The sequence below is a fragment of the Tursiops truncatus genome, chromosome 10 (assembly GCF_011762595.2).
Source record: "Tursiops truncatus isolate mTurTru1 chromosome 10, mTurTru1.mat.Y, whole genome shotgun sequence".
Lineage (NCBI taxonomy): Eukaryota > Metazoa > Chordata > Mammalia > Artiodactyla > Delphinidae > Tursiops > Tursiops truncatus.
Window position 1 is genome coordinate 5,111,723 of NC_047043.1, and position 27,910 is coordinate 5,139,632.

At 43.5% G+C, this 27,910-nt stretch overlaps 2 protein-coding genes across 5 annotated transcripts in view; both read right to left on the reverse strand.

Annotated features, from left to right (window-relative positions):
* Positions 1 to 9,628, reverse strand: part of SSR1 (signal sequence receptor subunit 1) — a 21,370-nt gene extending 11,742 nt beyond the window's left edge. The window contains exons 1-4 of the mRNA XM_019945028.3: positions 9,456 to 9,628; positions 6,595 to 6,707; positions 3,323 to 3,410; positions 1,760 to 2,022 (exon numbers count right to left, since the gene is read on the reverse strand). Of these exons, the coding sequence (XP_019800587.1) occupies positions 1,760 to 2,022; positions 3,323 to 3,410; positions 6,595 to 6,707; positions 9,456 to 9,534 (543 nt within the window). The 5' untranslated portion in view covers positions 9,535 to 9,628. The remainder of the gene's footprint in view (positions 1 to 1,759; positions 2,023 to 3,322; positions 3,411 to 6,594; positions 6,708 to 9,455) is intronic.
* Positions 9,629 to 9,763: 135 nt separating this feature from the next.
* CAGE1 (cancer antigen 1) overlaps positions 9,764 to 27,910 on the reverse strand; it is a 54,507-nt gene continuing 36,360 nt past the window's right edge. Inside the window, exons 7-11 of one of the 4 annotated variants that reach the window (XM_073810297.1) lie at positions 24,901 to 25,005; positions 24,236 to 24,321; positions 23,081 to 23,149; positions 21,691 to 21,754; positions 9,764 to 20,333 (exon numbers count right to left, since the gene is read on the reverse strand). In XM_073810297.1, coding sequence (XP_073666398.1) covers positions 20,289 to 20,333; positions 21,691 to 21,754; positions 23,081 to 23,149; positions 24,236 to 24,321; positions 24,901 to 25,005 — 369 coding nt within the window. In that variant the 3' untranslated portion in view covers positions 9,764 to 20,288. Of the gene's footprint in view, positions 20,334 to 21,690; positions 21,755 to 23,080; positions 23,150 to 24,235; positions 24,322 to 24,900; positions 25,068 to 27,910 lie in introns of those variants that run through there. The other 3 variants (XM_073810295.1, XR_002178302.3, XR_012334311.1) reach the window with 3 other exon arrangements.

The following is a 27,910-nucleotide window of genomic DNA, read 5'->3' on the forward strand; positions in this document are numbered from 1 at the left end:
CAATTCAATGCCAGGGACTCAACGTTATGTTACTTTCTCCTCAAAAATAAAAAAGGCCTCCAACTTTGCTAAAGTTGTCCCCACTTTCTTTGACGGGGATGAGAGGTGTGAGAAACCAGGGAAGTAAAGTAAAAACAGGATAACTTGCAGAAAGAAACAGAGCCCACAGAACACTCTTCAGCTAGAAGCCCTGGCTTCTGTTGTAGGTAATCCTCCAAACGAGAAAGGAAGACCATGAACATGCACACAGGAGCTCCAGAGAACATCATTTTAAGAACTAGACTTGAACAAAAGTCAAATTCATGTTCTAAATCGGCAACGGATTGGAAATCAGTTTATATTAAATGGGTTAATGACTTTCAGTATCAAAATCTCTTTCTGTGGTGGTCTCCAAATAATTCTGTCAGCTCAACACAATTTCAGTTTTCAAATACATGACAATCACTGGGACAACACACAGCTGTGTTGTGTTTTGTGTGAAGCATCGAGGTAGTACTTTTTCAAAACTGTCACCACTTATTGCTGAACTATGACGATTTAAGTCTTATTCCAAGATCTTTCAATCAGCATTCCTCTAGTGACAATTCCAAGATGAAACAAACATTCAAAATGGAACTGAAGCTACATATATGCTTGTTGGATTAAGTTTAATTCTGCTTGAAAACTTGATGAAATACACAATCCTTCAAGCTACTAAACTATAAAGTTGAGGAGGCTTAATACATTGTTCTGAAAATAAGGATGGGGACTTCCCTGGCGGTCCAGTGGTTATAGGACTCGGCGCTCTCACTGCAGGGGCCTGGGTTCAACCCCTGGTCAGGGAACTTAGATCCCGCAAGCAGTGCAGTATGCACCACCCCCCCCAAAAAAGAAAAAAGATGAAAACTCTTTCCCACTTTCCACTAAGTAGTTTTAAAAAAAGACACAAAAGGAAAACTTAACTGCAGCATGAGAAATTTAACTCAGATGTAAATATGTTGATACTGGGGTGATGAAAAGGTTGAATAAGCTTCCAAGAGAGGATGAAATTTCCTTCTCAGAAAACTTTTTCAACAGGGAATGGTTTACATGTGCTTGCTATCTGAAGGAGGACGTGATAGTTGGCATCTAGAGGTCAACTCCCAGCAGTAAAATTCTAGTGGGCTTCTCTCATTCATTCATTGGATATATGTATCCTATAGAAAGATAGTAAAATATCCTAAGAAAGACAGCAGAGCTTATATTAGGCTATTTGGTTCTCATAAACCATAAACCTTACTAACATCCTAAAAATAATTTGGTTACATTTTCTCTATGAGTGTATAAAATGACATAAAAATAGTCACAGAAAGTCCTTAAAACTTACCAACAGAAGCAGTAAAATGGGCAAAATGCAAGCAACAAAAGGAGGTACAAAAATTACTTAATATATATTAACATCTGAAGAAGTAGCAGATCCCACTGTGCGGCTCACTGTTCCTTTTCCTTTTAAGATCCAGCTGGAGTCACTTTCACTTTCCTACCCCTGCACTTACTTGTCTCTAGTATGTATCACTTATGCTGTGATGTTGTCTGTCTACAACCATCTGCCCCACTGGATTATAGACTTGAAGACAGAGGTGTACAATTTATCTTTGCCTCCCTGCTGCCTATTTTCAACCACAAAATAGGCACCTGAATGAATAAATATAAGAATATTCATTAAACAATGTCAACTGTCCTCATCCATTCTTAACTTAAAAAAAACAAAAGAAGAAGAAGAAGGTTTAGAGAGCCTTACGTTCAAATCTTTGTAGTTCAGATTGATGACTAGACCAAAGGGCCGGCCACCCATGGGCTCTGCGGGAATGAAGGAGTACTCAAAAGTTGCCTGTCTCTGGGGCGGCACTACGGTGTTCAGAGGAAGAGCCGTGAAATTCTGGATGTAGAACTGGTAGTCCTGAGGATAACGGAACGAGGCATCTAGAGATTCAACGACAAAATCTTCTGTACCCTTGTTGGTAAAGCCTACCAGGAACTTCACAATGTTATTTGCTGGAAAATCTAAGATACAAAAGAAGAGACAGGAAGATTAGAAAACATTCACAGGGTACAAAATAAGCAGACATTACAAACGGATTCTGGCACCCTTTCCTGCTATGCATGGATTTGGTTTCAGAACCCTTTTCAGTAGAGCACTCCAGCCATCCACTAACTAGCAACTTGGAGTTCGTGTGGAAGCTGAAACCCTTGTCCCCATGGCAGCATTCCAACTTAAGAGTTGAACTGAGCACCTCAATTTCAGACCAGATCACTTCCGAGTTGTATGTCTAAGAAGGAGTTGTATACTTTCAGGAGTAAGATTATCTTGCAGTGGGGCTACATGTCTTGGTGAAGTCACCTTCACCTCCAACTCAGTATCTGCAATCTGTGCAGATAACGGAGAGAAAAATGACAGAAAGGTAAAGTCTAAGAGGTTCACCTGAAAACTGTAATATCTATTAAAACATAACAAAGAAAAAATCAATCAGGCAAAATCCTTATTTGCAGTTAGTCAAAATGCAAACAAACGTGCCCCAAGGAGGCAGCTACAAAAATAAATGGGAAAAACCAACAACAACAAAAACCTCTCAAATCATACTTTCTGTAGGCACAGAGCCAGAATGTATGTGGGAATAAAACAGAAAGCTTGAGAAGACCTAGAGAATGAATAACCTCAAATAATAAGTCTTCGATAATTATCCTGTGGTCTACAGAGCTGCTTCATCCAGTAAGTACAGGTTCTGGGGTCAGACACATCTGGGTCTGAATCCTGTCTTCAGAATCTGTTTACTAACTGAGTAACCCTGTTCAAGTCGTAACCTCTCTAAACCTCAGTTCAACAACAATAACTCTCCTCTTAGGGTTCCTACTAGGATTGAATAATACATGCAAAATATTGAAAACAGTGCCTGCCACATAGTTCTCAATAAATATAAGCCATTAGTTAATTTTCTTCTAATGCAACACAGGCTCTAATCAAGGCCTAACTGTAAAGATATAATATTTCACTAATGTTTACACTCAAAATATCAATGTTATTTTACTGTGGCAGTTTGAAAAAACTTTAAAAACAGTATCTTTCAAAGGGACATTTGATTTCTAGTTAAAATAGATAGTATTTATTTTTTCCCCGTAGTTTAAATGCCAGAAACGCTACCTTACAGATATGGGTATTCATACATGTAAGTGGGTTTTTCCCCAAAATGTGTCTACGCCATACTTGTAAAATAAAGACCTTAATCATCATTAACGCCCCCCCAAAACTGAGCTCGCCATTTATAAAATTCCTGTGTTTGAATTACAACCAACATTCCCCGCTCACCTTCTCCTTTCACAAACAGGATGGTTGTATCTGCACTTGGTGAAGCTTCAGGTTCACCAGATACATCTTCTTCCTCTTTATCTTCAGCCTAAGAAAAATGTTAAAAGCAGATTACTATGGAAGAAAAACAACATCATTTAAGAATAATGACTTCACTAGATTTGGGACAATATATACATTGCTTCTCCAAGGCTGTGTTGGGATTAGTAGTGGAATGAATTTCATTGTAACTCATCAGTGAAAATAAAACTTCAAGAGCAGTGCATCTCGAAGAGTAACGTGCACGCTGATCTCCTGGGGATTCTGCAGCTGTGGCTCAGGTATAGCGTAAAGCCTGAGATTCTGTATGTATCTGAAATGCCCATGCCAGGAAATGCCCATGAAGCTGGTACTTAGATAACACTTTGAACTGCGAGGTTCTAGACTGTGGGTTGGTAAATTTTCTGTAAAGTTTGAAAGAAGTTTAAAAACAGTATTTTTCAAAGGGACATTTAGTTTCTGGTTAAAATGGGTAGTACTTACTTTTCCCCTTAGTTTAAATGCCAGGAATACTACCTTCCGGGAAAAGAAGTTGTCTCATACACACTTTTCATGCCACCCCTCCCCGACAAGGGCGAAGGGAAGGAGACTCCAAAGGAGGCGCTGGCCTGAGGACGCAGGTAGCAAGTGTCTTCCGCTTTCGGGACCACAGGTCCCTGCTGCAACTATGCAACTGCGGGGGCAGCACGAAAGCAGCCAGGGACAACACGGGGCGGGGCAGAGCTGGCTCTGTCCCGCATCCACATTCTGCCGAGCCGTGCTAGGGCTAGGGCCTGGTTATTGGTCTTTCCATCCCAATTAAGAATTGCCCCATGGGCTTCCCTGGTGGCGCAGTGGTTGAGAGTCTGCCTGCCAATGCAGGGGACACGGGTTCGTGCCCTGGTCCAGGAAGATCCCACATGCCGCGGAGCAGCTGGGCCCGTGAGCCATGGCCGCTGAGCCTGCGCGTCTGGAGCCTGTGCTCCGCAACGGGAGAGGCCACAGCAGTGAGATGCCCACATACCGCAAAAAAAAAAAAAAAAAAGAAAATTGTTTAAAAATGTCAACAAATTTTAACTAAAAATTTTAAACCCCAGTGCAGCATTTCTCCAGGCATCAATGAGAATTACAGATACTCATGTATTTGAAATGTCCAGGCCCTTAATAAATCGAGATGCTTAAGGGCACCACTGTTTACTGGCATTTAACTTTTCATTTATGTAAATACTCTCTCTCCCAATACAGACCTCTCAAGAGCAAAGCCCGTCTTACATTTTAAAAATTCTCCACACCCACCTCATATGCTTAAGGCACTCAAAACGTTTCTTCAGTGACTGTTGTACAATTCGTTCAATTGTATTATAAGTTATATTTTAAGTATCTTTAATGATACCTTCATTTACAAAGACTTAGTGAATTTCTACTTTTGGGAAAAGAGACCCACAAACAGGAAAAGAGACCAGAAACAGGAAGGTAGGAACCATAAGCTGTCAAATAAGGAGAAAAGGATATACTTGAGAAACCATCCCTAGGATTTGATTAACAGGTTGTGTAATAAAAAGAAATGAAAGCAACAAAGTAAAAGCTTGAAGCACCGGAGCCTTATCAAAACAGAATTAATTTATGGAAGGAAGATGGATGGTAAATGCTGAATTCCATTTTGGACAGATAAAATTTGAGGTACTTATGGAACATCCAGATGTGCTATCCCACAAAGAGCTGGAAACAGAGGAATGGAGCTCGGTAAGGTAGGCGGCTAGAAACGAGATCTGGAAGTCATCAATGTAAGGCGGTGGTTGTTAAAACCACAGGTGTCATCAACATTAAGGGAGTGAGCGGGGGAGAGAAGGTAGTAGAGACCAGGCAGCAGCCGCTAAACAGAGAGAACCAATGGGGGTGCCACAGAGGTCAACGAGGGGACTCAAGGAAGGGGTACTCAGGAAATGCTAAAGAGGTCAAACAGGGGAGGAATGGAAATTCCAGGAAATTCCAGGCCAGGAATTTGGCAGTTAGGTCACTGGTGAGTTAGGAAGAACAGTTTTACTAGATACATGGGACCAGACCAAGCACTGTTAGAGAACAAATGTGAAATGAGCAGAAGAGAAAGTGGTACAATTTCTTCTTTCAAGAACTGTGCTGGTAAAAAGAAAAGAAAACGTGTAGCAACTTCAGGTGGAGGAACACAAAGTGGAGGATGTGAGCACATCTGCAGCTTAACAGAATTAAGTCACCGAGAAGGATCAATGCTTAAAGTTACAGAAAGAAAGAGGATAATAAACAAGATCTCACAAGACCAGATGGGGAGAAGGTGGTGGTGGTAGAGCCGGCCTTAGAAGAGAGTAAAGACAACTCACTGTTAAAGGAGAGATGTAGAAAAGATGAGTGAATAATATATTCAGAAGTAGAATGTAGAAAATCCGACAGAGTCCACACTTGATGGCCTTCACCTTCTGATATCAAAGACAATATTGTTGCTAAGATTTCACAGAGAACTGATTTTGGAGTTTAAAAGTGGTTAAAAACCAATTCTATGTAGGATAAATTACAGTAGTCTAAGAGAGAAAATAAAATTAGCTAGAAGCATGCCACAATGATCTTGATTCTAGCCCAATATTCTTACTGTCACACTATAATTTTATAGTAAAAGTCTCAGCGTTAGCTTCTAAGAGATCTTCTCCAAGCCCTCCTTCTAAGCAGAATCTTCACAGAACATACTTTATATATTGTTTATTGTCCGCTCCTCACCCCCTGCCACCAAAATGCATACACACTGTCCCAAGAACATAAAACTCCATGAGAGCAGAGAATCTCTGGTTTGTTCACCAGGGAAATCTAAAACAGTGCCTGGCACACAGTAGGAACTCAATAAATACTTGCTTATTGAATGAAAGAAAAAAAGAAGAAAGAGGAAACTGACCCAGAAAGATAAGTTGCCCAAGACCAGAAAGCAAAGTAGTCTGTATCCCAAACCCAACAACAAATGGTCCAGTGGTCCTACTAGAATGCTACCCTCACAGACTCACGTTCATATCACCTTGAACTGTTCTTTGTTTCACGTCTCCCTCCTTGCGCCAGAAAATACTTACGGATCATCCTCAATGACTGGCCCCATTCTCCCAAATTCAATCCACTTTGATCCCAGTAATAAACCTCTAAAAGCAAGAATTTTAATACCAAATTTGTCTATATAAGGGCTAAATACATATAGATATAGATACACTATATATATGTATTAACTCAAATACGGCACTAACCAAATCTGTGGGTTCATCTTCTTCCACTTCTGCTTCATCATCTTCATCTTCAATTACAGAATCTTCCACCGTTTCTTCATCTTCTGTAAGATCTTGAGCCGCTGCCAATGAGCCTAACAATAAAATAAAGAACAGGCAGTTAACCTTTACCCTGGAATACCAATGTTTCTAAATCTCAGGTATATAGGCAACGAAAATTTTCCCTCGGAATAACTCAATCTCCCAGCTCACTCGAGTGATGCCAAATTACAACGTGTCTAAGAATATTCATGTGATTTTACCTTACTGCTCGTCTTACCAACTGCACGTTAATTTTAGTGGGAAATGCTGTTTAATTTTAAAAAGCAACTGGAAAAATGAACTGCTAAAACTAAAGATGCCTTAAAGCCCAAATAAAGAAAGTCAAGCAACTCTGTTAAGCACATTAAAGAAAGTAAGTTTGTTTTAAAAGTAAGAAACTCCAGAATTTAATCTATCATTAACCACATAAAACAAACCAAAAAAATCCAGGTCTAAAGGAAAAGAGCAATCTAAATATCTAGGCAAGAAATCCTGTTATTAGAGTTGACTACAGCTCAAAACTCTTAGTACTCGATAGCATGTAATTCCAAGGAACAAATATCTGTATGACATCCATAGTGAAACCTAGCTCTCATAAAACACATTTGGTTTAGTAAAAACTATATTGGTAATTTCAAGTTTGAGAGCTGAGAAAGCATGCATTTATTTTTGCATACAACTTCAAACATGTTTTAAGATACTTTTTATTTCCCCTACACTTAACATCATAGTGAAAGTAAGCATAACTATAACGCCAAGAAACTATACATCATAATTTTATAGGCAAAAGTACATGTCACATTAAATCTATTTCAGGCAAGACCCTCAAAAGAAATTTCAAAGTTCTAGTGACTCTTCCAACATTTCTCAGAAAGAATGATGATGTGGCAATTACGTAGAGGGAAAAAAAACATGGGAAAGGAAGTACGTACACATGCTGTAATACTCAGGAGAAACAGTATATACTAAGGGGACTGCATTTTAAGTCTTTCCCACTTCCTTGAGTTCTTACTGCCCGTTAAGACTTATGCCAAATATTAAAGAACACTGAACCACACTTTATGAACTGAAAATCAGCTTCAGCTGCTGGCTGAACAGACTAAACAGTGCATTTATAATTTACAAATCATTTTGTAAAACCGGTAAGAATACCTACAACTGACATAATAAAGTTGTACTCAGTTAAATTTCAAGACTTCTCAATATATACAATGGCTTTCACCCTACATTTATAAAACAATGTTTTAATGCTAACCAGTAACAATTTTGTGCCTAAAAAAAAACTTACACTTTTACATTGGAAAAATTAAGAGAAAACATCTTTTGAAAGACAGGCCATTCTGCACAAAAAGTGTTCAAAGATACCCAGTTAGATACTGATGTTTCTTAAGAAAAGAAAGCCTGAAAAAATATACTTTAGATTCTAGACAAGTACGATTACCAAATTTTCTTAAAGAAAATGAAAACATCGACCAGCAAGCAACTCCTAAAGGAAAAGCATTCCTATTTAAACCTGCAAATGAATTAACGGTTTTGGTTAATTCTCCCACTTGGTTTTCTATCCGTTAAACAGAAGCCAGTCAGTTCACTTTTCTTTGCAAAAGAACTCGTGGATACCTGTCACTATCGTTCATTTTGCCACACAGCTTGCTTAAAGTTACAGAATAAAAGGAACTCTAGCGATCATTTAGTCAGACTGAATTCCACAGAGGAGAAAATGGAAGTTCACGATAGAACCAGGGTAAGAAGCCAAGTTTCCACATTTCTGACGTCCTGCGATCTATTCTCACACCAGGTTAACTGTTGGAATAAACCTAGATAAAACACGTACAGCTCCAGCTTCCCTGGTGGCGCAGTGGTTGAGAGTCCGCCTGCCAATGCAGGGGACGCGGGTTCGTGCCCCGGTCCGGGAAGATCCCACATGCCGCGGAGCGGCTGGGCCTGTGAGCCATGGCCGCTGAGCCTGCGCGTCCGGAGCCTGTGCTCCGCGACGGGAGAGGCCAGCGGTGAGAGGCCCGCGTACCGCAAAAAAAAAAAAAAAAACACGTACAGTTCGAAGGAGACTACATTTTTTTCAGGACAATGCGATGCTTCCACAAAACAAAACGGGAAAAATAATTACAAAAAAAGGAGAGCAAAAGGGGGGCGCAAGTACCGGACATGCCCAGGGATTCTTCAGCCCGCCTGGAGCAAGGCTAGACAGGCGGGTGAGTTCTGGGGAAATCAACACACCTGGGACCACAGAGGGATGTGCTGATAATCGGGGAGAGGACCAGCAGCACGGCTCAGAGTTCAGGCTAGCAGAAAACAAGGCTTTCAGCAAATGAATGGAGAACTCCTGGCGCGGACGCTAAAGACACGTCAGCCCAGCGCCGAGGGGCGGGGACGGGGTGGAGCGGCGGCCGCTGGAGCGCCAGGGGCCGCAGCGCGCTCGGGCACAGCCTGTCCGCCGGCCCTCGTTCCTCGCTCCGGCCGAGGCCGCGGCTGCAGGCGCGAGCCCGAGCCGCAAGCCGCCCGCCGCCCGCCGCCCCCGAGCAAGCTCGCCGGCAGAGTCCAGCGCTCGCGTGCAGGAGGCGGGGGCCAGGCAGGCTCTGGCGCGCTGGGGGCCGCCCTGCGAGCCAGGGGTCGGGGGCCGCGGAGAGAGGCCGGCGAGGCGGACGCCGGACCCAGGAGCCGGAGCCGCCGCCGCCGCCGCCGCCGCCGCCGCCGCCGCCGCCGCCGCCGCCTCCAGCTTCAAACCTGCGGTCGCGGCGTCTCCCACCCACCCGCCCGAGCCCCGCCGCCCACTCCCCTCGCCTCACCTCCAGGGCGGCCTCGGAGCAAAAGAGTGGCGGGTAACACCAGCAGGAGAAGCAGCAGCAGGCGGGAGAAGGGCTTCATGGCGCGGCCGCTCCGGCGTCCAGTCCCCGTCCGCAACGACTCTCGGCAGCTCCGGCGGTAATGGCGTTACTCCTCATCCGGGCTTCGGGCGGGGAGGAGCGGGGCACGTACCACGCACGGCCTTCGCCACTCCCCCTCCCTGGCAGAGAAACGCCGCCAACGTGGCTGCTGGGCTCGGAGCCTGGGGAAGCTGGGCGGCCCCGGGAGTCACGTGGCCGGTTGCTAGGGCCTCTGAGATTCCCGCGAGAGTCCGCCTCAGTCACAGTCGCGGGCTGGTGACCTGCGGTTTGCTGCTCGCCCCGCCCTCCGTCCCTCCCTTCCAATTAATTAGCGTCGTTAGTGGTCACTTTATTTGAATGACGATCCGCCGGGTGACCGGCGCAATAAAGTCTTCGTGTAATTTTAAATAGTGGCCTTATAAAGAGCATGAACTGCCAGTGTGTGGCACTGAAAAGCAAGCATATGTTTTGGAATATATATAACAGTTAAAGAAAAAAAAACCCAAAGCATAAAAAATATACAGTGGAAACTCTTGTCCCCCCTCTGCAGACACCCTCACCCACAGTTAAACAGTGACAGTTCTTAACTTCTTACCTGACATTCCAGAGCTATAAGTCACCTAGAACAGGGCCTGGAACAGAGTAAGCATTTAGGAACCACAGAATGGGGGCGGCAATGGCTGGACACTTTCCTTCTCATCTAGTGTGCATTTCGGGTTGCTGCCAGTAATCTGGTATGTCATGCAATTAAACAATGTGAATTCCAGGTACTGTTGCGCTAGACCAGCGTGAGATGTCATACGAATGATGAAACAAATAAGCTAACACATGGTGTGCTTACTATTGCCAATTCCTGTCATTTAATCTCTGAAAATCCTTATGAGCCGGGTATTATTTACTGGGAAGAAAACTGAGACACAAAGTTTTGTAACTTCCCCAAGGCTTAAAAGCTAGTCTATGACAGATGCAAGATTTGAACCTGGCAGTCTGATTCCAGACTGCGTGCTCCACTGGTCTAGGACCTCTGCTGCTCTACTCCTGCACTGGCTCTGCTCAAGGCCTCCTTGCCCCGGGGCCCCTGGAAAGGTAGCTTGTGGCTGCTGCAGGCACCATCTAATTCTGTCTGCTAAACCTGACAGTGCTGGTCTGAACCAATTCAGCTCCGCTCCACCAGTGCCGCCAGGGCTGCTCCTCCTAACGCACCTGGCAGAAGGGGAGGGGCTCCCTGAGAAGGCTCCTCCCACTATAGCTGCTGCCTCCACGCTTGCGCATGGCTACCAAAGCTGCCACTCTGTGCGAAAAGACATCACGACTGCGCACACCACTTTGATGTGGCTGAACCTTGCTGAGTTCTCTACAGGCGTGGGAAGACTCTCCCTCCCCAACTTTGAGGCACTTTCTTTTCCATGAGTTTCAAATCAGACCTGCTCTGAGCTCCTGATGCCTGACAGGGTTTTCTTGAAAAACACGTCCTACTATTTAACTTGCTGCTGTCTCCCAGCACCGGGAAGAATCTGCTGTGGACTGCAGTAGGAGATATATACATGTAATCATGCTGTACACTCAGAATCACCTCTTCTCTCTTTCACTGGACCAGGGCTGTCTCCCTCTTCCCTTCAGAGGGCTAGTTTCTGGCAGAGAAGATCCTCATTCCTTATGTTAAAGAGATTCCTAGTAGGCCTGTCTCTTCAGTTCTCAGAACATGTTTAGATAGAGCCTGAACATATGAGGATAATCCAGTTTAGGCTTAAACTGGGACTTCCACTCCAGTTTTATTATTAAATGATTACTAATAGATTTTACTTGGGACTTGAATTTTAGACAGCCAGCCACTAAAGGGGCAACAGGAACAAAGTGTGCCTGCTCAGGACGGGACTGATGTGAAAATGAAAACGTACGAACAGAAAACAGAGAGAGACCTGTGCGACTGTCCAATTAGTACAAAAATCAAAAGCGGTAGCCCTGATCTTGGTGCCCACAAACTCTGCACTACTGTGATCTCCATTCTCCCTGTAATGAGCAGCGTTCCCTGGGTGCCCACCCAGAGCTCTCCCCCTTGCTGCCCCTCTCCATGTTTTTTCTCTCTCACCTCTGCATCTATCTCCTTGTAGATCTGTGTTTTCCAGAAATATACTACATCCCGGTTATTCTCATTCTTACAGCTCAGGCAAACCCACACTTGATTCTCCACTTCTGTCATTTTACTTCCTTGGAATTTGTAAGAGCAGAGCTTTCTTTTCCTTGAATTTCTTAAGATTTCCCTCAGCATCATTAGCAAATGTGTCTATGAAGCCCCAGTTTTTGTTCTGGGTGTTCCCTCAGGTAACCCAGTAGCTAAGGAACTTCCTCATGTCCTTAAACCTTTGCTCAACAGTCACCTCCTCAATGAGGCTCACCCTCATTCCCAGTTTAAAATTACAACCCCCAGCCCCTCCCTTGTACTCTCTATTCTCTTTTTTATAGCACTTTTTATCTTCTAACACAATATATAGTTTATTACATCTCCTGTCTGTCACACTTCAGGGACCTTTGTGCCTTTAGTCAATGTTATAGAACAGCGCCTGACACCAGTGGTAACTCAGAAAATATCTGTTGAATTTGTTATAAGTTACATCTTTCCCCACAAATTTGCAATCTAACTTCATTTGTAAACCTAATAAGAAATGAAAAACTGTCAAGCAAAAAAAAAAAGTTGTGTTTATTATATGCCAGCAAAGACTTCTGTGTTCTTTCACCTAGCAAGGGCTAAAAAAAGAGTTATGGTTTTTGTACTTTACTTCTGAAAGTAAAAAATTCTTTTGTGATCTTTATGTAAAAGGAATACTATGGGGGTGTGGGAGGGGAGACTGTCCCCAACCTGGTCCTCTTCCTTCACGACTCACAGACTCCCCTGCCCACCCTTGCTCAGCTCGTATTTCCCGGAAAAGAACAGACAAAATCACATTCACCGCTTTCCTCCAACTGTGCACTCATGCTCTGCCCTCCTTCCCGTTCCAAGAAAAAACTTATATGGGCCTATCAAAGGTCAGCCGTCATTTGTGGTTTGGATCTCATCTCCTGCTCAAAACCGTGTGATTTTGAAAATAGCCATCTCTCCTCTACCTCATGAATTTCTACTCCGATTCATCGCTCCCGTCCACATACAAATATACTGTAATATTGCCCATCTTAAAAAACAAAATTCTGGGACTTCCCTGGCGGTCCAGCAGTTAAGACTCAGCGCTCCCACTGCAGGGGGCGTGGGTTCAATTTCTGTTTGGGGAACTAAGATCGCACATGCTTGGCGGTGCGGCCAAAAAGTAAAAAAAAAAAAAAATTCTCCGTGGCCGCTGGTACCCTCAGCAACAGCCTCGCTTGTCTGCCTCAGACACAGTAAAACTTTCCTATCTCACCTCTCGATTTTCTTCTCCGCTTATTCCACTGGGTTGTTATTTTCACCACTGCACTAACATCTCATCTTGCTGAATCCGAAAGTCCTCATCTGAGCCTCCCTCCCCACTTTTAAAAGTTTTTTTTAAAAATATTTATTTATTTATTTTGGCTGCATCGGGTCTTAGTTGCAGCATGCAGGATCTTAGTTGCGGTGTGCATGCGGGATTTAATTCCCTGACCAGAGATCGAACCTGGGCCCCTTGAATTGGGAGCACGGAGTCTTATCCCCTGGACCACCAGGGAAGTCCCTCCACCCCCTTTTTTAACACCTGTTTCTCGAGGCTGGAGGACAACATACTCTCCTGGTTTTCCTTCCACCTCACTGGAAGGAAATTTCATCCCCACCCTCCATTCTCCAGAGAGGGTGGAGAGGCTGGAAATGAAGTTAATGCTTAATCATGATGATGTCAGGAAGCCTCCGTAGAAATTCTCAAAGTACAGGATTCAGGGGGCTTCTAGGTTGGTGAACAGAATCCAAGTACTGGAAGGGGGACACACCCCAACTCCAGGGGGACAGAAGATCCTGTCCTCAGGACCCTCCCAGACCTCGCCTTATGTCTCTCTTTATCTGGCTGTTCATCTGTATCCTTTAATAAACTGTTAAATGTCTGTGTTTCCCTGAGCTCTGTGAGCTGCTCTAGCAAATTAATGGACTCGGAGGAAGGGGTCATGGGAGCCTCTGATTTACAGCTGATCTATTAAGAGGCACAGGTGACGACCAGGACTTGCCATTGGCATCTGAAGTGGGCGGGAGCAGTCTTGTGGGATCTGATGCTACCTTCAGGTAGTGTCCGGACTGAGTTACATTGTGGGACCCCCAGCTGGTGTCGCAGAGAATAGCTTGTGGGGGAAAACCCAGCACGCTCCCGCGTCAGAGGTGTTGTGAATGTGGCCGGGGAGTGAGAGTAGGAACACAGGAGGGAGAAAACAGAGTTTCCCGAAACACTATTCTTCCAGCGCCAAGGTCTTCGATTAGGGATGTTCAATTCCTCTAGTCCAAACTGAAGCGGAACCCATCAGCGGGGTAGCTGTGCTGTGAAATCTTGAAAATTCTCTTCTCGTAACATATTTGACCTTGGTCCTATAGGAATCCCCAACTGTGCTACAGAACCGTCGAGTTTCCACCATAGCGTGCTCGCTAGGATTTCTTAAACGTGTATTCTAGTTGCTGTTGCAAGCTTGCGCTTCCGAAATACGGGAAGACCCCTGTCCAGTTTCACAGCTTACCTCTCACTCACTCGTCCCAAAAGTTATATTTACACAGGCAAATGTTACAGTCTTTTAACTGTAGACATAATGTACAAAATACTGACGTTTTGACATTGATATAAGCGCAGTCCTGTAATCCTTCTTAAAATGCTGTGACAATGAACTCAGTTCTCACAGCAGCTAGCATGGAGGAGCCCGGAAACTAAGTCATTTTTTTTTTAATTTTATTTTTTGCTGCGTTGGGTCTTCGTTGCTGTGCGTGGGCTTTCTCTAGTTGCGGGGAGCGGGGACTACTCTTCGTTGCGGTGCGCGGGCTTTTCATTGCAATTGCTTCTGTTGCAGAGCACAGGGTCTAGGCACACGGGCTTCAGTAGTTGTGGCACATGGGCTTCAGTAGTTGTAGCACACAGACTCAGTAGTTGTGGCGCGCGGGCTCTACAGCGCAGGCTCTGTTGTTGTGGTGCATAGGCCCAGTCGCTCCGTGGCATGTGGGATCTTCCCGGACCAGGGCTCACACCCGTGTCCCCTGCTTTGTCAGGTGGACTCAACCACTGAACCACCAGGGAAACCCTGGAACCTAAGTCTTATGATTCCGTGTTGAGTGCTCTTTGTGCTGCAGCCTGATATCACCCACGAGCTATAATTTAGGGAAGAACGTGCTAAGAACCCTTAGAAAGCCACAGATAGAAGAGATACGTATTACTTTCAGATAAGGATGAAGGTGACATTTCGATTAAGCCTTGGAAGATGCACATGTTTCAAATATGAGGAGCTCGGTGGTGGAGGTGGAGAAGAGAGTTTAGTTGGGGCAGGAAAGGGCATTCTAGGACAAGGAAACCACGTGGGCAAAGGCAAATGCACGTAATTTGGGGCCAAAGCATGTAAGGCAGTGACTTCTGGGCTACCAGTAAGAACTGGAAACCCTGTCCACAAAATATAAGTCAATAAGTTATTTCAATTATATATAATGAAATATCATGCAGCCTTTAAAAATGAGAACAGCAAGTTGAGACCAACAATATTGAAAAATATTTATCAGAAACACTATGAATCACAGGACTTCCCTGGCGGTTCAGTGGTTGGGACTCACCTTCCAGGGCAGTGGGTGCCAGTTGGATCCCTGGTCGGGGAGCTAAGATCCCACAAGACTCCGGGCCATAAAACCAAAACTTAAAACAGAAGTGATATTGTAACAAATTCAATAAAGACTTGGTTAAGATAAGACATGATAGCTTTAGAGGAAAAGAGGGTTGCAGGAAGGATTTTTTTAAGGCTAGGGTAAGAATTCAACAAAGAGTTGTAAATTAAAGGTGTGAGAGAGTAAGAATGATCAATGGAGCAAGTCCTCAAGAAGATGCAATGGGTCATAGTCAGGGAAACAAGGAACAAGGCGGGAGGAGAAGAAAGTGGATAAAAATAGAGGAACGGTGAGGTGGAGAGGAAACTGCACCTCCTCCTAGTACCCCGTGGCAAGAGCCCACGCTCTGCTCCCTGAGAGCAGGGGCTGCAGCTATTTCAGACCCTCGCCTCTCCCGCCACGCCAGCCTCCTCCTGCAGGAAGAGGGCCAAGCTTTCCGCCGGGGTCTCCAACACCATGCACAGCTCAGAGCTGCCTTCCTAACCTCCAGTCTCAGAGGGAGGGGTGTCTGAGCCTACGCTGTTCTGGGGACCCGAGGCCCTCTTTCCGCCTCTGAGACCTCGGTCATCAATGACCCTTCTCTCCTCGTCTTCAGAACCTCCCTGACTACTGGATCCTTCTCAGCATATATTTAACTGCTTATTAAGTATGTCCCGGGTGTTTCACAGCAACCTCACCCTCATCCTATCTTTCCTGCAAACTAGTGGTCCCTCCTGTGTTCTCTACCTCTGTGAAGACGACCACCCAGACCCGTGCCAGGCTTCCTAGACCTCTCCCCCTTCACTCCCAGACTCCTCGCCCTTCACTCCCATAGCTAACAGTTACCTGTCCTTTTCACTTTGCCTTTGAAACCACTGTGCATCCATAACTTCCTCATTATTTCCTCTGTCACTATTTTAGTTTCTGGCCTCGGTTTTTCTTGCCTGGAGCACTGTAGCAGTATCTTATCTGGTACTTTTGATCTAGCATCACCCACCATCTACCTACCCTTTATATCACTATTAGGGTGATCTTTCAAGACGCATAATTTTAAAAATTTTATTTATTTATTTTGGCTGCGTTGGGTCTTCGTTGCTGCACGCGGGCTTTCTCTAGTTGCGGCGAGCGGGGGCTACTCTTCATTGTGGTGTGTAGGCTTCTCATTGTGGTGGCTTCTCGTTGTGGAGCACGGGCTCTAGGTGCGTGGGCTTCAGTAGGTGTGACACATGGGCTCAGTAGTTGTGGCGCACAGGCTTAGTTGCTCCGCGGCATGTAGGATCTTCCCGGACCAGGGCTCGAACCCGTGTCCCCTGCGTTGGCAGGCAGATTCTCAACCATTGCGCTACCAGGGAAGTCCCATAATTTTTTTTTTTTTTTGGCCACGTGGCTTGCAGGATCTCAGTTCTCTGACCAGGGATGGAACCCAGGCCCCTGGCAGTGAAAACTTGGAATCCTAACCACCGGACTGCCAGGGAATTCCCTCAAAATGCATAATGGACCCCATCATTTCTCCACTTAAAAGCCTTCAGAGCTTCTCAGGACAAAGTTCGCACTTCTTCACAAAGCACATGAGACAATTCACGATCACCTTCATCTCCCGCCATGTGAAGAACATGGGTTTTAGATTTTACTTGTGGTTCAGGGAGTATCACAGGATACCTCAGGCCTCTGTGCTGTGTGGGAAGAGCTTCCCCTTCTATCTACCCGGGGAACACCCAGGCAGTGATGAAGATCTGGCTCAGGTGTCATTATTTCTGTAGATCTGCCCTGAGGTTTTCTCCCCTAGTCCAGGGCCATTTCGTCTATGCTTCTAGAGCACCCCCGACAGTTAGACCCATGCACCAATCTAGGAAAGAGTCTCTTATCTATATCCCCCACTAGACTACATGGTCCTTGGTGATCTCTGCCTGGTTTTTCGTTGTACCTTTGGCCTCTAACACAGAGGCTGTCACATGGCTTATTGAACGTCACTAAATGTTTATTCCAAGAAGCACTGACTTAGATGCTGCATCCTTGAGCTGTGGGCCAAAGGAGGTACGTTCACTGTGAGACAACTTGTAGGTAAAAGATCATAAATGTCTAATAGCGCACCTGGCAAATGTAGCACTTATGCACACAGCCCTGCTTGTGGACAAACTGTGTTAATCCTTCCAGTCCAACGATTTCACCATGTTCGTGTGCAGATTCCAGACGCTGCATTATCCATCTTTTTTGTTTGTTTGTTTCTGGCGTGGGGGCTGTGTCAGGTCTTAGATACAGCACGCAGGATCTTCACTGCGGTATGTGGGATCCTTCGTTGCGGGACACGGACTCTTCATTGTGGTACGCGGGCTTCTCTCTAGTTGTGGCGCGCAGGCTTAGTTGCCCCGCGGCATGTAGGATCTTAGTTCCCCAACCAGGGATCGAACCCGCGTCCCCTGCATTGGACGGTGGATTTTTAACAACTGGAACACCAGGGAATTCCCCCCGCATTAACCATCTTAATGTTTGTCTTTCTCCTATCATATCTTAACTTTCCCTAGAGAATTCCATGAAACTAATAATAATGTCTCTTTTTAAAACCTGAATCACTTCCAAAGCTCTCAGGGCTTAATTTTTCAAATGAAACACTATTATAGCTGCAACTTACTGTGCATTTCTCATGGTTTGTCTTAAACCGTATCGCAACTTTTTGAATTAGAGAAATTAACAAATTTTGCTTCAAAATTCATAATAAAATGTATCTTATAGAATTCCTCAACAAAAATAACATCAATAGTAATAGCTTTTACTTATTCAGCACTTCCTTTGGGGCCAGATATAGATTCTCCAATATTTCCCTCTTGCACTTACCTGACTAATTTAAGTGCAAAACTAATTTCAGTGAGATAGAATAATTTCTTCCCTTCCATTCAAGGTATATCTTGATTCAATAATTATACTTTCATCCTGGCTCTGGGATTTATCAAAAGGACAATATGTTATGTACATTCATTTTTCTGATACATCTTACAAAATTAGCTATCTCTGGTTCCTTTGTTTAAACTCAGAACTAATTCCTCAAAACTACGTTAAGGTGGAAGTTATAAGGGCAAAACCTCCTTTCATCTGGGTTTTAATTCCAAGGGATTTCAGTGTTAGTGTCTTTTTAAATTTGGTTGTTAGTAGGAAGAGCCTGCCTGCCCAGAGAGGAAAAAAGAGTTGGGGTGAGACACAGGAAATTTTCATATGTTACTAAAGGCCTGGCAATACAAGAGTGGTATTCTGTGAGAATGAAAATTGAGAGATATTTGGAAAAGAAGCCACTGCATTCACTTGTTTATGTTATGTTAGAATATGTTTGATTGTTCACAGGAAGAAATTAGAAGAATAGTAATCACATTTTTTGGAATGTAAAATTTCACCACTTACACAGCTTTTAACGCATCACTTGTATGGACGGATCTGGGTGCTACACTTAGTAATGACTCTGCTCCTGGAGTGGTTAACAAAAATGATTAATTGTTAATCTTCAGTCCTGTTTAATCTAAATCATTTCTATTTCCTTCTAAGATGTCTGGCATATAAAAATGAAAGGAAAAAATTGTTTCTTCAGTTTTCAGGAAAGACATTCAGGGACAGAAGAGCTGACTCTTGATTACATATGGAATTCCTATTCCATAAGCAGCGAGTTCTCGACTACATATGGAAAAGGGGCACAAGGAAAACCTACAGATAAACTCCACAGATAATACTAATACTATATTTTAATCAATATTTTTGTTTGTTTCAACCTTTTTCCTATTAAGGAACATGACAAGGAGCAAGGTTGGCTGAGTTTCATCTTCCTTGGTTTGGCTGCCAGCTGGCAGAATGAAGAAGGAACAGAAGCAAGGATCTGAACAATTCATGAAGTGACTCAGCAGCACAGCATAACTAAGAATTGGTAGTATTAAGGTGTCCTCATAACTCAACTATTACAACAGCTGGGTCTCAGTGGGACAGATAGAGACAGGCCCTTTGACTGTACCCCCTCTTCTGCAAAGCTGTGTCACAAATGGGCCATGGTATTCGTGAACCCATACCCATGGCCTGGCGTGGGACAGGGCGGCAGCAGGTGTACCTTCTACTAGGAATTACTCCAGCAAGGATAGCATTGGGCCTGGGTCCCGAGTCTGTCTAATATTTGACTCCTATCTAGTACCGATTATGGGGTAGGTGCTTGGGGCATGCAAAAATGAATATGAGAATTCCTGCACTAGAAGAGTTCTAGTGAGGTCAGGGGACGTGCAAGCAGAGAACTGTAATGACATACCATAGGTGCTATTTTATCAGAGGGTACAATGAGGACACATGGGAGGAAGCAAGTCTGCTCCACCTGGGTGGGAAAGGCTTCGTGGAGCAGACGGAGCTCCAGCTGGCAGATGTCTGTGAGGCGGGAACTGAAGTAACAGGGAGAAAAGGACTTGAGAGCGAGCATTCCAGGTGGGGGAGCTACCCGGGCAGTAGCCAGCAGGCACAAAGGTAACACGGCACGTGCAAAACATTGCAAGTGTTAGATGTGGTTGGGGTGTATGATGAGGAGGAAGCAGTGACCGAGAAGCCTGTATAGGAAGGCAAGGGCTAGGCCACAGAGGACCTGGATGCCAGCTGAGGAGTTGCATTTGATTCTGAATGCAACTGGGAAGCACTGAAGGGTCTCACGTAGCGGGGGAGTATAACCAGATTTTGTTTCTGAACAGTCACTCTGTCTACTCTGTGGAGGGTGGAGCAGAACTGGGGGCAGAGCCACGAGTAAGGAGATGACTGTGACAGGCCAGATGAAAACGATGAGGCCTTGACATGAAGCAGGAGCTGTGGGGATGAAATTAAGGCTCCCAATTACAGAACCAACTACAATCAGAGGCAAAAGAGGCCCTCATCTGAGGGCAGAGGGGAAAGCTAAGCTGAACATGACTGAAGCATAACTTTAGGAACTCATCTTTAATTTTGTGTAATTTGACAATTACATGGGAATACAGCATTCTTTATAATGATCATCAGTATGATCTACCACGGTCACGGGCTTCGGATGCCTTCTCAGTCTGCGGGAAACAGAAGGAGAATAATGTAAAACAATCAAACAACTGGGGGGGGTGAGGACTAAAATAGCAACATAGTGAACAAGGATGCCATTATTTAAAATTTTTCTTTTCCTCATTTTTCAAAGAGAAATTGTCATTTGCGATAGAACTAAGAGACCCTAAAAGATTAAGATAAAGCTCCTCAGTATGTAGAATACGGATCATTCTCAACTGCAATTACATAAAAATACTGAGCCTCAGCCTTGTTACGTTTTAACATTCTCCCTGATTTACTTAGGATAAGATTCTGGCTATGACTTGAAAACCTAATGAATCTCCTTGAAGTGATAAAGAACTAGAGGACAAAAAAAAGGAACTAGAGGCCCAAAACAAGACATGTGACTATTAAAGTGCTCACTTTTCTCTCCCTGTTTCTCACTGTTTCCACTTCTGAAGACAACTGGCAAAAGCAGCACCAGAATTCTGAGACGATGCAGAGGTGGTCTAAAGCGTGTTTGCATGCTGAATTGCCTGAGGCCCAGCGGCCAAGGGGAGGCTCATGGATGGTGCGGGGCTGAAGGCTGATGCAAGCCTGAAGTTCTCTAAGAAACGGTCTTCTCAGCTAGAAAGGGCCTGAGAGCTCTTCCACTCCACCTCACACCTTTGCTTCAAGGCCACTCTAAATCTATATAAATGGGCCTCCAATCTACTGTGAAGATAGGCCAAGTATAAGTAAACAAATATCTGAACTAGTAAAATGTGTGAATTTAGAAGCAAATTTTCTTATTGTAAAATAATTCCAGAAAAAAATATTCCACAGTTTCTTTCATCAACTCAGAGAAGATTCACATTCAGTTTAAACTAGCGATTACTGAGCATCTGTAATATGCCAGGCATCAGATCATACTCTTTCATACTAGGGAGAAAATCATAGTTAAACTATCACTTTGCAAATAATAGTGTAAACCTTCTAAAGGCTTTTGATTTTCAAAACATAGTTCTGTTTGCAAATGGTATTCGGAACAAACATGACCCACGATATAATGAAAATGCAACTTTCATGTCTGCTCCCCACTTTAGCCTTTTTTTTTTATTTTTGGGGGTGTTTTTTTTTGGCCACACCACATGGCACGTGGGATCCCTGGCATGCGGGATCTTAGTTCCCCAACCAGGGACCAAACCCACACACCCTGCAGTGGGAGCTCAGAGTCTTAACCACTGGACAGCCAGGGAAGTCCCTACTTTAGCCTTTTTTCACTCAGGGGAGCTCCTCCCCTTTGCTGTTGGCTGAATATGCAGCAGGCCCAGTGATTTTTTTTTGCTCTAAGGTAATTCTGCCAGCTGGCAACCAAACCAAGGAAGATGAAACTCAACCAACCTTGCTCCTTGTCATGTTCCTTCTCACTGTGAAGAATTCAGCACAGCTCAGTTCGATGCCCAGTCTTAAATATGAATCGATCCTTTAATCTTCACTCAGGAGAACTCATTCCTCTCCCTAAGCTACGGCTTGTAGTTGGTGGACACCACCTGCCCCTGAAGGTCAATTTCTGCACCCTCTTCACTCCCCACCTCCTCCCTTTGCAGAAGGAGGGAGGAGAAGTAAAGCAATAAGACATTTTTACTTGGCTGGGTGGCTTCACAGTCTCCGGGATTGGCTGATTCTTTCTCTGGGAGCTTGCCGCTGCCAGGGACCCCTGCCCTATGGTTCCCTGGGCCCAGGCTGAGGCACCTCTCTTCCGGTGGTCATCTGATACTGCTGCACCAGCCCCTAAGAATGTGCTGCTCCCTTTCCCCTTCTTGCTGCTGGCATCCCACAAGGCAGCCTTCAGCCAAGCCCAAGATGACTCAGATCTCACCTGCGTGGTTCTTAAGAAACTGTCACATACATTCTTTGTCCTGACGACAATCAGGGAGAACAGGCCACCCAACTCAGCCCCTGTGTCGTGCTGCCTGCCACACCTTGCTTTAATTTTCTCCGTCACTGATCCTCCCTTTCCTAAATGTGTTTAGGAAACACATTTCAAAGTTCTTTAGGTGATCTCCCAGAGACCCCCTAACAAGGCTTTAGGTAAAAGAGGTAGGATGACTTGGGGGTGACGGGAGCTCATGACACGACAGAGTCAAAGAAATCTCTTCTGCAATTTTCCCCACACTCCAGACGTTTCATATACTGGATCTGGTCAAGGGATATGGGTCATGAAAAAGATTCTTTGAAATTTCCCTCAGAACCTCTGCACATCGGGCAAACTCACTCTCGTTTTGGGAATTGATAAATATTTAATTAGCATCTTAAGAAGTAGCTCAGGAAGAGTCCCACTTTAACATCCTACTATGGTCTGAACCAACTCCATAGGGTTTGTGCATATATCTTGTAGCATCAAATACTGAGAGTTGAGAGTCTTCTAAAATAACAGATCATAAGATTTCACATTAGTGTAAGAAAATCTGATCATAAGATCTGGTCTGCTATATATTTACATCAGGGTAAGCTGTTTTATTGTAGACAAAATCTTAGCTCATAATCTGTATAGTATTTTTCTTAGAGATAATCGTAAGTTCCATGAGAGCAGGTAACCAGGCTTTCCCATTCAGGTCCTACAAAAAGCATCTATCAAAGAAACTATTTTATGCTAGGCAAAATACCAAGCACTTTTATATAATTTATTTTAAACTGAGATAAGGAAAAGGTTTTTTTTTAAATGTATAACATTATTATGCATATATTCTAAAGTTAAAGACATTATTATTTAGAAAAAGAAACAACTTACCTTGGTTTTCTGGTGCTCTCTCTGGGCCTTCTAATTAAATCTTCCAAATGTTTATTTCTCTCTTCTAAACTGAAAGAAGAAACAACTGAATTTTATGACTAAAATGAACTTTTCTAGGCTAACATTTTGCTAGTTTTATTGGAGGATTTGAGTAGATAAATTTCATGGTGGTCTAGTTCTCTATACATCATCCATCCATCTTGCTTTATGGGAATCTGGAATTCTTTCCAAGCAACTCAAATTATTATTATTATTATTTTGTCTGCGTTGGGTCTTCGCTGCTGTGCGCGGGCTTTCTCTAGTTGCAGTGGCTTCTCTTGTTGCGGAGCATGGGCTCTAATCCCACGAGCTTCAGTAGTTGCAGCATGCGGGCTCAGTAGTTGTGACTCACGGGCTCTAGAGCGTAGGCTCACTAGTTGTGGCACATGGGCTTAGTTGCTCTGCGGCATGTGGGATCTTCCCGGACCAGTGATCGAACTCGTGTCTCCTGCATTGGCAGGCAGATCCTTAACCACTGCGTCACCAGGGCAGTTCCTGAATCTCATTCTAATGAGAAAGTTTATTTGGTACTTGATATGATTCATTTGGGGGTGCATTCAAAAACTTTTGTGAATAAATTCTAAGCACAGCAATGTTACTTTACTTGAATACTATGGAAATATCCTCTAAAATTCTTGGATGTTTCTCTGTAATTTCTTTTTTTTTTTTTTGCGGTACGCGGGCCTCTCACTGTTGTGGCCTCTCCCGTTGCGGAGCACAGGCTCTGGACGCGCAGGCCCAGCGGCCATGGCTCACGGGCCCAGCCGCTCCACGGCATGTGGGATCTTCCCGGACCAGGGCACGAACCTGTATCCCCTGCATCGGCAGGCGGACTCTCAACCACTGCGCCACTAGGGATGCCCTCTGTAATTTCTTAACCTCGCCCCCCTCCCCCCAAGTCAAAGGGAGTTCTGAGAAAGGAAGATGAAATTCTGGTTGTTCAAGTAGTCCAGACATTCGGCACACTAAACATGTCATTGAAGAATGAATGGTCTTGACTTACAAAACAGCACATTTTCCTCTTTCTAGGAGTCTGAAAAATGAACTTAGCAAGCCAGAGAGCGAAATATCAGCAAACGTTTACAAAGTTAAAAAAATTAAGTGTTTTCAACTTACTGTGCAATCTGGGAGTTCGGTATCATGAGCCTTCGGTCAGCACATTCGATAACTTCTTCGCATGATGTAACCTTGAAAAACATTAGCTAAAACAATTATCCTGTGATAAATTCTAGGATACTTATTTAATTTTGCTTTTTAAGAATCTGTACAAGTTCAATTATATGACTCCCATGAATGAAAGTTTTACAATAGGCAGAACATCGTCCTTACATTTTGAAATCAGGAACATGAACACAAATAGAATTGTAATGTGCCTGTTCATCGTGCAGAAAAAGTGAAGTGTCAACAAACGGACAACTGTAGCAAGTCAGCTATGACCCGCACATGTAGCGTATGTACCAACCCAGGGTTACAGCCCACTTGGTTACAGTTAATGCGGTTTTTAAAAGGTAAACTATAACACTATGTTGGCAAGATTTAGAGTGACCCTCAAAATGAAGTAGCAATACTAAGACCTGAAAATGCTGACAGCACAAGGACAGATACACACAATGTGCTTTGCTAGCTTTCAGCTAAAAGGCTAATGGAAGGTCATTATGAAGTGAAAGGAATCAATACAAATGTATTACATCATCCCTCAGATCCTTTTTAGCACCAAAATTCTACCGTTTTAATATTTCACCGTTTTAAAAAGACAAATATTTATGTAAGAAAATTTGTACCTTATTTATTAAGTTGCCTAAATGTCTTTGATACTTGTCATTTTCTTCAATGAGTCTGTTGCGGTGGTCTTCTTTTAACTCTAGAAGATTTCCCAATTTTGCAATCTATGGAGAAACACCGGTAAAAATACTAACCTGGAAACTTCCATGGAAACCACGTGTGGATGCTAAGGACAAATCAGAACAGTGAGCTATACTTTATCCCAATATTCTCTTAACCTAATTTGTACCATAGGTGAATCAAGAGATGCTATGAACCAGGTCCTAGTTTGATTGCACTTAGAACTGATGAGCAGAAATTAAAACGATGTTTCAGCTTTTCTACAATTTAATACCATGAAACAGCTTTGCAAATAATTAAACGCCTGTTAGTGAATACAAATACTTACTAGCCCCAAATTTTCATTACCTTCTTTCCAGATATAAACAATGTAGACATATTTGATTCTCTCTGAAGCAAAGCACTGATGTTGGGCTTGATGATGCATTTTCAGGTTTGATAAATATTCTCAAATATCCATAAATGAGAGGTGTTTTTTTTTAAGGTTCTGCTCAATGTATGTCACATTCTGACTTATGGTCCAATTTTTATTTGCAAAAAAATTTTTAACAATTTAAAAACTGTATTTCTAAAAGTGACATCTAGGATTAATTATCAGGAAAAGGTATTCACAAGTCCCTGAACAGTTACCTTAATTTTCAAAGCAATTGTAGAAAAGGACAGAAATGTTCCCGTTAAATAACAATGATAATAATGGCCATCAGTCTTCTACTGCTTATTTAAATATTCTTATTTACATATGCTTACGTGTCTGTAGTGAGATACCCTGGAGGAAGCAATGGCAAAACAAATTTGCTGCAGACACAGCAGCTTTCTTGTTCTTTCTCTTTACATAAATGTATTAATGGGGACAATATCAAATCAGGGGTCCCAGTCCTCTGACAACACACATTATTTAAGGTAGGGAGTATAGATGTCACCTCAGTTTAACAGACCCAAGGTGAAGAGAATTTAAAAGATTTTTTAAAGGACGTGTCTAGAAGTAGAAAAGACTAAAATCTCTACTTATCAACTATTAGCATTGGGCTTTTCCCATTCCATTCCTTTGCATCTCCTCACGGCATCCTGGAGGGTGGGGCTCCTCTCTCAGCTTTACATACATACCTCATGACAGCTTACTGAAGCAACATGGAATTCCTTCTCACTTCTGTTGGTTTTTTGTTTGGTTGTTGTTGTTTCTTTTAATTACAGACTTAATGGCACATCTTGAATTTCTTTACTGGCTTTCAAGATCAAAGTAATAACCCTTTTAAGTCCTCAGATTGATTTTTTTTTTTTTGCCGTACGCGCGCCTCTCACTGTTGTGGCCTCTCCCGCTGCGGAGCACAGGCTCCGGACGCGCAGGCTCAGCGGCCATGGCTCACGGGCCCAGCCGCTCCGCGGCATGTGGTATCTTCCCGGACCGGGGCACGAACCCGTGTCCCCTGCATCGGCAGGCGGACTCTCAACCACTGCGCCACCAGAGAAGCCCCCTCAGATTGATTTTTAAAAATTTGCTAGCCTCAGATTAAAGAAATAAGGGCAAAGGAGTTCTTAAAGATTGTTTATTTTAGCGATAAAAGAATTGCTCCATAAAAGCCAGTTTGGGGGATTACAGTGAAAAGTAATCCAAAATTTTAAGTTTCTGCTAAAGAGTATAGGGTTTAACCATTTTAAGAGCATAACTGTCATACAATAAACTGCATATATTTATAAAGTGTACAGTTTGATATGTTTTTATCTATGAATACAACTGTGAAACCATCACCGCAATCAACATAATGAACATATCCACCCGCCCCACCCCCACCCTCCGCCACCACAGTTTCCTCTTGCCTCTAGATACCCCTCCCTCCTGCCTGTCTGTCCTTCCCTCACTCGCATACTCTATGCCGGCCCCAGGCAAACACCCATCTGCTTTCTGTCGTGACTGATTACTCTGTATTTTCTAGAATTTTATGTAACTGGACCAAGGGGTATTTACTCTTATCTGGCTCTTTTCAGTCAGCATAATTATTTTGAGATTCATCTAGCTGCACATGTATCAGTAACTCACGCCTTCTTCTTTCCTTTTTTCTTTTTTATCATTTTTTATTTTTTTATACAGCAGGTTATTAGTTTTCTATTTTATACGTATTAGTGTATACATGTCAATCCCAAACTCCCAGTTCATCCCACCACCACCACCCCGCGCCACTTTCCCCCCTTGCTGTCCCTATGTTTGTTCTCTACATGTGTGTTTCTATTTCTGCCCTGCAAACTGGTTCATCCGTACCATTTTTCTAGGTTCCACATACATGCATTAATATATATTTGTTTTTCTCTTTCTGACTTACTTCACTCTGTATGACAGTCTCTAGATCCATCCATGTCTCTACAAATGACCCAATTTCGTTACTTTTTATGGCTGAGTAATATTCCATTGTATACATGCACCACATCTTCTTTATCCATTCGTCTGTCAATGGGCATTTAGGTTGCTTCCATGACTTGGCTATTGTAAACAGTGCTGCAATGACCATTGGGGTGCATGTGTCTTTTTGAATTATGGTTTTCTCTGGGTATATGCCCAGTAGTGAGATTGCTGGGTCGTATAGTAGTTCTATTTTTAGTTTTTTAAGGAATCTCCATACTGTTCTCCATAGTGGTTGTATCAATTTACATTCCCTCCAACAGTGCAAGAGGGTTCCCTTTTCTCCACACCCTCTCCAGCATTTGTTGTTTGTAGATTTTCTGATGATGCCTATTCTCACTGGCGTGAGGTGATAGCTCATTGTAGTTCTGATTTGCATTTCTCTAATAATTAGTGATGTTGAGCAGCTTTTCATGTGCTTCTTGGCCATCTGTATGTTTTCTTTGGAGAAATGTCTATTCAGGTCTTCTGCCCATTTTCTGATTGGGTTGGTTTTTTTTTTAATATTGAGCTGCATGAGCCATTTATATATTTTGGAGGTTAATCCTTTGTCCATT